Here is a 10,214-nt window from a genome sequence, read left to right on the forward strand (position 1 = left end):
TGCTCTCCGCATTGCCCACACGCTCACCCCCAGGCTCGAGAGGGTGAATGATTCGGCGTGACGTGGCACCAGAGGCGAGGTTCACGGGTGCCATCCTGGCGGAGGTGGGGAGAGAGGAGTCATTGTTTACAACAGGCTAATCGGACCCTCCTGTCTTCTCGCTCCTTCCCTGTGCAGATGACAGACAAGCCGCAGTGCCTTGCTCCAGCCAGCTGCGTAACCACCGCGCCTCCGTCCGCAGTGGGGCCAGACCGCGTTCTAATTAGGGATCGTCACACACCCTCCTTTCTGGAAGACGCTGGAAAGACCACATCGCTTTGCCCTGTGCCACGACCTGTCCTTCGAGGTCCTCACCCCCAAGGGACCCTGCCTGTCATAAAGATTAATCAGCCTCCATCCCTGTGGATGGGAAAGGAAATCGCTGTTATTAAGTTTGATTAAAGCCTCATCAAGACACATTATCAGCTGTTTAAGGATTGCTGACAGAGAAAGCTCTTTTATTTCCCCAAAAAAGACAATTATGCAAAAAGATCCAGCCCGCATAGCCTTTGACCGTCACATGGTGATGTCCAGCAGGCTGGCTGGGGCTCAGCAGCAGTGAGGTCGGCCCCCGCCCCCCGGGAATTCCCACCTTGCTTGTGATCTAAGCCTCAGTTCTAGACATTTTCTTCCAAATTCTTCCTCGGTTAGGACGAATTTCCCCCAGCTCAGCCCCAGGAGGTCCCCAACAGGCAAGCAGAAGTGGCAGCCATGAGGAGGAGTGTCCTCAAACTCCTCACCCTCCTGGTCTTCTTGATCTTCCTCACTTCCTTCTTCCTGAACTTCTCCCACACCATGGTGACCACCGCCTGGTCCCCGAAGCAGATGGTCATGGAGCTCTCCAAGAACTTCAAGAAGCTCATGAAGTACCCGCACAGGCCCTGCAGCTGCGTCCGCTGTGTCGGGCAGCGGCAGGTCTCCCCCTGGTTCGACGAGAGGTTCAACGCGTCCATGCAGCCGCTCCTGACGGAGCAGAACGCCATCTTGGAGGAAGACACCTTCAGGTGGTGGCTGGTGAGAGCCGGGGTTGGGGGGCAGGGGTGGGGGGACGGGGGGACCGGGCTCCCACAGCCAAATGCTCAGCCCCCACCTGGGGCTCTGCTGGCGCTTAGCAGGACTCAGAACTTCGGCCACGGTCATTCATTCCTGCGGCGACTGGCTTCAGTGCGCTTCACCTTCCTGCGTGTTTGACAAATTGGAGGTTTGTGGCCCGCCTGCAGGCAGCGGGTCTCTAGGTGCTTTTTTTCCTCCAATGGCACATGCTTGCTTTGAGAGACTGTCACATGTAACCGCGGTCTGTGCACTGTTGTCTAGACGCAGGCTGCCGCAGGCCTCCAGGCTAGAGGGGAGGAACGGAGCATTCAGGTGCGGGGGAAGCCAGAGCCATCGTGTGACTCGCTTCATCTCCACCCTCCCGTTATCGCGTTTGTCCTGGCTGAGACTGGCCCGTGTGCAGAGCCAGAGCGGAGGGCTCGGGGCTAGTTTCTGTGATCGCCAGGCCCAGCAAAACCACGAACCCACAAAGCTGCCAAGATAAGGCAGCAGAAGAATGCACCTCTGCAGGCCCGGAGACTGAAGTCCAGATAAGAATGAGCAGACCCTGGGGGAGAGCCTGGCCGGGGGCCCTGGGCCTCTGATGTCCGCTGCAATCCTTTGAGTCCTATAGACGGCGCCGTCCCGTCCCTGCCTGCGTGTCCACATGGCCCCTGCCGCGTGTGCCCCGCGCCTCAGCTCCCCCTCTGCCTTGCTTGGCAAGGCCGCTGCTGCCCAGTTAGGTGAATCCCAGATCACCACACCTGGTGACTCAGAGCGAGGCCACACACAGCGGGTGTTCAGTGCTGCAGCCTCGCTCCGTGGGCGCATCCTTGTTCGCCTCTGCCGTGCCTGCTTTGCAGATGAAGCTTACTCACCGGCCCCTAGCACAGGAGCAGCGCGGCATGCACACAGGGGCGCTACTGCTGGGGCTCCAGGGTCCCCTCGGGGTTTGGAACCTCTCTCCCTGCAGATAAGGGGGGACACTGTATTCCCCTCCAAGGAAGAAGGGCCACAGTGTGGGGTCCCCGGCCTGTCTACCAGCTGCGAGGGGTGACTTAGGGTTCTAATCTGCAGAATCCCAGTGGTTCCCCCAACCAGCTCTGCCCCCTGCTGTTGATAGGCAGGTCTCCAGCTCACCCTGTGGCCTAGGCCCCTTCTCCCCTCCTGAGCCCTCCCTTCTGCCCACAAACGACTGGGATCCTCAAGAATTGCCCGGCACCCTGGGCAGCAGGGTGACCCAGGAGACTCCAGGGCCAGGCTTTTGAGAACTTCTCATGGAGAAGGCAGCAGGCCGGCCTATGTCTCTATCTGGCTTTGCGGGAAAGAACTTTAATTTGGCAGCTGTTCCTTTAGGCACCCTTGGCACCTCACGCACCTGCCAGTCTCCTCTGACAGCGGCGGCTTGCCTGGGCAGGCACTGGGCCCCGGTGGCATCAAATGTCACTGTTTTGTTTTCATTACATCTTACAATTACTTTCTTACTCCTGCCAAGTAATCCTGGCCTGGCGCTGTGGCAGAGATGCAAGGTTTCCTTTTAAATAAGACGTGCTTTTTTCCTGATGCGGCCAGGAGGGACCAGGCCTTGTCATTCGTGGGTGCTCAGTGAACATGGATGAGCAATGGGTTCAAGAATGCCGTGTCAGGCCTTCTGGCAGGGCGTGCCTCAGCTCATGACATGGTGTGAGGCTCCCTGGTGGAGGGGAGACTGTGTCCCAAGGGCAGGGCTGCAGGGTTAGGGTGCACTGCCCCCCGCCCCCCGGACCCCAGGGCTTCTCAGAGATCAACCCCCTACCCACAGCCACATTGGGAAGGCTGTCAGAGGGGCAGGGTCTGGGGTGCAGCCTAGCACCCCACCGAGGCAGGCTGCAGTCGGCCTGGAGCTGCCTGCGTGATCCTGTGAGAGCAGATGTTTGATCTGGGGAGTGTTTTTTATTTCCCTGTGGTTAAATATGCGTAACATAATATTTGTCACCTTAACCATTTAGAAGCTCTCAAGCATTAAATGCAGACACGGTGTCGTGTGACCAACATTATTGTCAATGCTCAGCAAAACCCCGAACCCACAATACACACATCCTCCCCCTGCCCCTGTCCCCAGCGGCTGCACGGCCCTTCCCCTCTCTGCCTCCATGAAGCCATCGCCCTGACCCCTGGCCAGCGGCAGCTGCCTGTGTGTCTGCTGAGTTCACAGCAGAGTGTCCGAGCCCAGCCACGTCCTCCACGTGACGGGCCAGTGGGTGTTTATGACTTGGTGTCTCCCCTTCGGAGGTGGCTGGACACTCAGGTCAGCTGCTGTGAACCTGAAAGCACACACTTCTGTGGGGACCCCCCTGTCAGTTCTTTGGGGTCTATTCAGTAATAGAATTGCTGATCACAGGAGAGCGCTGTGTTTGGGAAACTGCCGGACTGTTTTCCCATCAGCTGTCCCATTTGACTTTGCCACCAGCCAAGCACAAGGACTTGGTTTCCTTTTCCTCATCAACTTGTAATTTTTTTTTTTTATTATAGCCATCCTGGTGTATAGCATGCCCCCCAACTCCCTGCTCCCCCAGAACCTGCAGAGTGTCCTGTGCTAGAGGGGAGGCCAGATGGCCTAGAAGAGCCCCCTGTCCTCCTGGGGTGCTTCTCCTTTAGAGAACCTGATGTGGCAGCACCCCAGGTGGGGGCCGGGTGCCCCAGGATCTCCCTCTGCCCCCACGCCTGGCACTGATCTCTGGACTGTGGCCAAGCAGCCTCTAGCCTCTCCTTTTCCTCCCAGGCCCTCCTTGTGCCTGAGTCTCTAAGTGGCTGCTCATCCCACGGCCCCTCCCCGACTTGCAGCTCCAGAGACTGGGCTCCACGCAGTCCAGGTGCCCAGGGTGGGCGGCCAGTGTGGTAGGCGAGACTTTCAAGCAGTTTCAGAAACCCCGGGCTCAAGTCCAGGCTTGTGTTCCGACACACGGCGTCCTTCCGTGGCCACAGCTGAAACGACACACACCAGAAGCTCGGGAGCAGCTGGGCCCGCCTAGGAGACCCCCCCAAGGTCCCGCTGGGCGAGTAAGGCGGGTGCTTCCCCAGGCGCTCGCCGGTGCTTTGCCCGGCGCCATGAGCGACAGTGGGCGTGGGGGGTGGTGAGGGCATCAGACAGTGACCAGCTCGTCCCCGTCTCTGCGCTCGGGGTCCTGCATCCAGGGAAAGCTTGTCCTGACCGGCCACCCTCAGGGGAAAACCAGTGTTGGCCCCCAGTCTTCGCCTCTGCCCCGGGTCAGGGAGAACCTGGGGCAGCCTTCACGCTGGGACTTAGAAGATAAAACAACTCGCCAGACAGACGTGGGAGGCTGCAAGGCCCTGGCATAGGGTCTGGCTGGAGCCCAGTAGCCCGGGGGCTGGGGCATCCGAGGGGTGGGAGGGGAGGAGCAGAAGCAGGAGAGGTGGGCACAGCGTGCCCCTAGCATCCCCCTCTGTGCCTCTCTCCTATCAGCCAGTGTCTCGCCTCAAAGAGCCGGCACATTGTAGGTGCTTGCAGACGCGTGCAGAGTGCACGAATGACCCGCTTTGCTCCCCACCTGCCTGAGGGGACCTTGGCTGTTCAGGCCTAAAGAGAGGGGGTTGTGGGGAAGCTCGGGGCCACCGTGAAGCAGCTCCGTGCCCCCAACCAGAAGTGGTTCGGCCAGGCTGACCTGCCCCCCGTCCATTGCCCACAGAGGCTCCAGGGGGAGAAGCACCCCAGCAACCTGAATGACACCATCAAGGAGCTGTTCCAGGTGGTCCCGGGGAACGTGGACCCCCTGCTGGAGAAGAGGTCGGTGGGCTGCCGCCGCTGTGCCGTGGTGGGCAACTCGGGCAACCTGCAGAACTCCTGGTACGGCTCCCAGATAGACCGGCACGACTTTGTGCTCAGGTGAGTGCAGCCCCGTCGCGGCTGGCGGGGTAGGGCCACGTGGAGCCAAAACATCGAGACCCCAGCTACGGTGTGCCAGGCTCACCCGGGACCCCAGGCCCAGCCCGGCCTCCGGCCTCAGTGTCCCCATTTGTGCCCTGCAGGACTAGAAGCGCCTCTCTGGACTCTGAGAGCAAACCCTTGGCAAGAGGAGCCAGTGACCCGCAGGGCTTGGCAGGGCAGGCCTGGCGGGAGGGCAGGGTTTGCTTGAACTCTCGTGCTCAGTCCTCAGCCATCGTATAAATATCTGCTTGTAGTGTAAGATGTGTCCCCCGTTACCAACTAAGACGGCCTGTGTCCGCCCGACTCCCCGTGACCCCACCACACAGCCCACTCTGCCCAGGGACACAGTGCCCAGTGTGAGAAGTGCAGGCGGTTGTGGGGCTGCCGATGCCTGGGAACCTACTAGAATAGCCTCCTGTTCTGTGATCTCTGACTTGTCTTGGACCCCTCAGCTGGCCTCCCAGAGGCCACATCTGCTGTGCATGGGGCAGGGGAGCCGGGTCAGGGTCAGGCAGACCTGAGTTTCGTGGTTGGATGAAATAGTCCCACCCAGGCCCACTGGCAGGCCGTCTGCCTAGTGTGAGGAGGTGTTGCGAGGGCCACGCACGACATGTCATCATTAAAGAACACGAAGGAGAAACAAAAACAGCCTCTGAGCTGTGGCTTCTTCATGTCCATTTGATGGGGAGGTTGTGGGGCCCAGCAATACTGACCCCCAGCACTGGGGCCCGTGGGGTGCTCAACCATCTTTCTCTCCTGCCCGCACAGGATGAACAAGGCCCCGACGGCAGGGTTTGAGGACCATGTCGGGAGCAAGACCACCCACCACTTCGTGTACCCCGAGAGCTTCAGGGAGCTGGGGGAGAATGTCAGCATGGTCCTGGTGCCCTTCAAGACCACTGACCTGGAGTGGGTGGTCAGCGCCACCACCACAGGCACCATCACCTTGTGAGTCCCCTCGGGGTGTCTGAACAGAGAGGGTCAGGCCCCCCACCACGCTGTCTGCCTACTGAGCACCTCCCTCCCGAGCTTCCTCCAGACGTGCCCAGGGAAGCCCGCTAGTCTCCAGCCCCCTCCCCACCCTGCAGCTCCTCCTGGGCTTCACCCCCATCACACCCAACACTCCTGAGCCTCAGCCTTCCCCCTAAGGGTGCTGGAGGAACCCTACCTACAGTGCCACTTCCCCAAACACCCCAGAAACTCCAGGGGAGAGGGACTCAGCACATGTTTGTGAAGTTCTGACCACCCCAACTCTGCTGTTTGCCTGAAGAGGACAGCACCCTGTTTTTCAAACTGTAAAAATGGCCCTGGAATTGGGGGCAGAATTTTTAGCAGGTCAGCCCCACATGGCCCAGCCTGTGCCGCCTGGAAAGTAGGGAACTCCCCGCTGAGCCGCCCTCTGGCTCCCGCGGCCGTGGGTCCTGGCACGTGTCTGCTCGCTGAATTCTCGCCTTGTCCCCCAGCTGCCTCTGTTCTCCCGGCGGGGACACTGAGGCAGGAGCACCTGTCCCAGGCTGAGCAACCCACCCGCTCTGGTGTCCCGGCATCTTCCTAAGCCCCGTCCTCTTGCTGCAGAGACATGGCTTCAAAAGCCACCATGTCTGGGTCCAGGTTAGGAAGCCTGAGGAATTGGGGTGCAGGAAGGTGGGGGGCTACACTCTCAGAAGGCCAGCGTGGGAATCAGCTTGGGAGAGAGCCCACCAAGCAGGTCCCAGAGGCCTCAAGAACACAATTACCCCAGTTCCATCCCACGTGAGGCCTGGAGGCTTTTATACCTGCACCTGGGGGGCACGTTTCACCTCCACACAGAGCAAGGGGTCAGGATAGGGCTTCATCAGTCAGCCCCCCAGGGGGTGACGCCTCTGCACTTGGTGTGTGGGCAGTCTGGATGAGGAAAGAAAGACCTTCTTTCCCTTCCTGGGCTCAAAGCAGCAGAACCAGCTCGCATTAGTCAAGTGCACCCTCTGGTGTCGGTGCTGGGATACTGCTGCAGAGGCGGGAGAGCTGCCCAGCTCAGGCTGCCTTCCCCATGCTCCCCTCTCTGCCTGTTCTCCCCAGGCTGCCTGCAAGGAGCCTCCTCCCCACTAACCGCCTCCCTATCTCCTCCTGCAGCACCTATGTCCCCGTCCCCAAGAAGATCAAAGTGAAAAAGAATAAGGTGAGTGGGGGCAGGGGGTGCTTAGGCCCGTCCTTGAGTTCAGGCCCCTTTGAAGGCCCCGTGCTGTGATGGAACCCCACCTCTCTGCCCCCGCCAGCATCTGGCTGCAGCGAGCCCCTGGGCCCAGGTTGGTGGCGGTCCCCGCTTGACTGCCCTGCTGGAGAGAGGTCAAGCCCTGGGGTAGTTTTCCAAATGGAGGCCCCAGGCCCACAGCAGCCCCTGGTGCTCATCACAGATGGCAAGCCTCAGCCCACCCTTCTCCCCCTGGACCCATGAACCAAACCCATGGGATTTTTCAAGTCCAACTAGGGTCCTGATATGGCTGCAGTTCTAGAACCGCTGCTCTTCAACCTGAGTGTCTTGAAACTTCTCACCCTATCTCCATATCTCCACCCTCCCCAGCAGGCCCCTGGATGGGATCAGCTGGGACACAGGCAAAGGGCAAAAGGACGCAGGAAGTGTCTCGACCAGGCCGTCCTTTGTACCACTCTCATACCTCAGTCCTCTGCAGACAGTGGAATACTATTCAGCTGTGTAAGGTGAAATCCTGCCACTTGTGACAACATGGATGGAACTTGAGGGGATTCTGCGAAGCAAAATTAGTCAGAAGGAGAAAGACAAATGCAGGCTCATTTCTCTGTTCCACACAGAAGTGAAACCGTCTGATTGGACTCAAGAGGTCAATCATTTGCCCAAAGTCACACAGCAGGTCTAGAACCCGAGCCCTCCCTGTATCTTCAGCCCTGGTCCTTTGCGCCCTCATTGGTTCTAGAGTGTAGCGTGGAGCTGGTGGAAGGGAGAGCTGGAAGATGACAGAGCCTTGAGGCCAGGCTGAGAGATTAGATTGCTGACAGAGCCCTGTCTAATCCACCTTTCAGGCCTTCTTAGGGGCTGGCCTTACGCCCCTGCACATGCATTACCTCTACCTGAGAAGCCGCTTCCTCTCCCCAAGGCAGCCAAGGGACCGGATTGCCCAGTGCTGTGTGACATTGAGCAAGTTGCTTGGCCTCTCTGAGCCTGTTTATCATGGTATGAGGAGAGAGATACTGCACACTGGTCATTTAAGGACTGGAGATCCCTCAGCCAGATCAGGCTGAAAGGTGATAGGCATGTCCTTGTCCCCACCTAATCTCCCTTTTTGCCCCCCGGAACCTCCCCTGTGGCCTCACCTGTCCCTCCCTGGCCCGTTATTATTCAGATGTCACTATTTTTTTTTTTTAGTTATTTATTTTATTGAAGTAACAATGGTTTTTAACACTGTGTGATTTAGGGGTGCACATTCATACCTCCTCAGATGTGTGTCACCACGCTAGCTACACCCTCCACCAAGCCGCCCACAGTCCTCTACCATAGACCAGTGCACCCTTTCCATTTTGCTGTCCCTCTGGGGGACAGTTCTTCAGTTAGATTTTTAGATTTTGTCATTGGTTTGGTTCTGACCGCCCCGTTGTTCTGTTTCTCTCTGTTCCACATGTAAGTGAAACCATCCCGTAGTTGTCTTTCTCGTTCTGACTTACCTTGCTTCACAGAATCCCCTCCAGTTCCACCCATGTTGTCACAAGTGGAAGAATTTCACCTCTACTTTACACAGCTGTGTAGTATTCCATTGCATCCTCGTGCCACATCTCCTAGAGCCATCCACGGGGGCTCCTTCCATAGCTTGGCCTTTGGGACTAGCTCTGTGGCTCCACTCTGTGGAGAGTGTCTGTCCTTTGAATCAGTGCTTCGGCATTTTGGGGCCAATACCAAGGAGAGGAATTACCGGATCACTTCTCAGGAGCCTCCTTGCCCAGGGCTCTCTCGCCTCCTGCTGCTTCATTTATCTTCTAGCATCTTCTGTCTTTCCATGATCAGGTCCCTGTCTCCCCACCAGAGCCAGTGCAGGGCTGTCTGTCTGTGGTTCACGGCTGTGCCCCACCGGGGTGGGGTGTCCTTCCCAGCCGCCTCACAGGCTCTCCTCCCGCAGATCCTGATATACCACCCGGCCTTCATCAAGTACGTCTTCGACAGCTGGCTGCAGGGCCACGGCCGGTACCCGTCCACCGGCATCCTGTCCATCATCTTCTCGCTGCATGTCTGTGATGAGGTACGTGCCTCCCTGGTGCCCCCCAGCCACCCCGAGGAATGGGGTTCACAGAGCAGCCTTCCTGGGTGGTCCACCCCCGCCAGCCAGCTGCTGGGCTCTCACCTCTGCTCTTCCCCAGGTGGACTTATACGGCTTCGGGGCCGACAGCAAAGGGAACTGGCACCACTACTGGGAGTACAATCCTTCGGCTGGGGCTTTTCGAAAAACCGGGGTGCACGATGGAGACTTTGAGCACAACGTGACGGCCACCTTGGCCTCCATCCACAAAATCCGCATATTCAAGGGGAGATGATGCCGCGCGGCTCCAGGACTGGTACCCCAGAGTGCGCCTCTTCACGACCAGCCTCAGCTTCTCACTGGAAGCCTCTTTCCGGGAGCTTCGAGGGTCAGCCTCGGGGGTGCGTCCGGATGCGCCCGCAGCCTCTTGCGTCCCGACATTGGGCAGTATCTACCCAACCAGGGCCAGAGTCCCGCCGGGGCTGCCGAGCCAGTCTCAGAACTGGCCTTGGGTGGGGAGCACGCTCCGCTGCGGCCCCAGGACTGGTGGAAGGTGGGGCGCGGGGGGAGCCGTCTGCTCTTCAAACACAGCGTTTCACTGCAGCCTCGGGAGCTTCGGCAGGCAGATCCTGAAGACGCGGTGTTCCGAAGGGCAGGCTGCTCTGCCAGGGAAGATGGGCTGGGCCTCTCCTCCGCTGAGGGCCGACGCACACCCCATCCTCGCTGGCATCCCGAGCGAGGGTCCTCCGGGACAGAGCCACGGGGGCACTGGGGGCGAGAGGCCTCCCGTCTTTGCACGGCGCCTGCCCTCCCTCCCACTGGCTGCGGCAACCCCTTTTCCCATTCTCCCCCAATTCGCCTCTGGTCGCCAGGAGCAGCTCCCCAGCCCAAGTCGGCACAGACCCCGGCCAAGGTGCTCTGACTCCACCATGAGTTCCTCCCGGCGGCCCCCGAGCAGCTGATCTCGGTGATGATGA

General features: G+C 59.3%; 1 protein-coding gene across 1 annotated transcript; it reads left to right on the plus strand.

Moving 5' to 3' along the window:
* Positions 1–750: 750 nt before the first annotated feature.
* Positions 751–9,532, plus strand: ST3GAL1 (ST3 beta-galactoside alpha-2,3-sialyltransferase 1; the record flags this gene model as incomplete). The annotated part of the gene is made up of 6 exons (XM_084230105.1): positions 751–1,053; positions 4,758–4,954; positions 5,765–5,944; positions 7,109–7,154; positions 9,121–9,240; positions 9,359–9,532. The coding sequence occupies 6 exons, from the start codon at positions 751–753 to the stop codon at positions 9,530–9,532; spliced, it is 1,020 nt and encodes a 339-aa protein (XP_084086231.1).
* Between the last annotated feature and the right edge of the window lie 682 nt (positions 9,533–10,214).

Source organism: Talpa europaea, assembly GCF_964194135.1.
Source record: "Talpa europaea genome assembly, chromosome: 3".
NCBI lineage: Eukaryota > Metazoa > Chordata > Mammalia > Eulipotyphla > Talpidae > Talpa > Talpa europaea.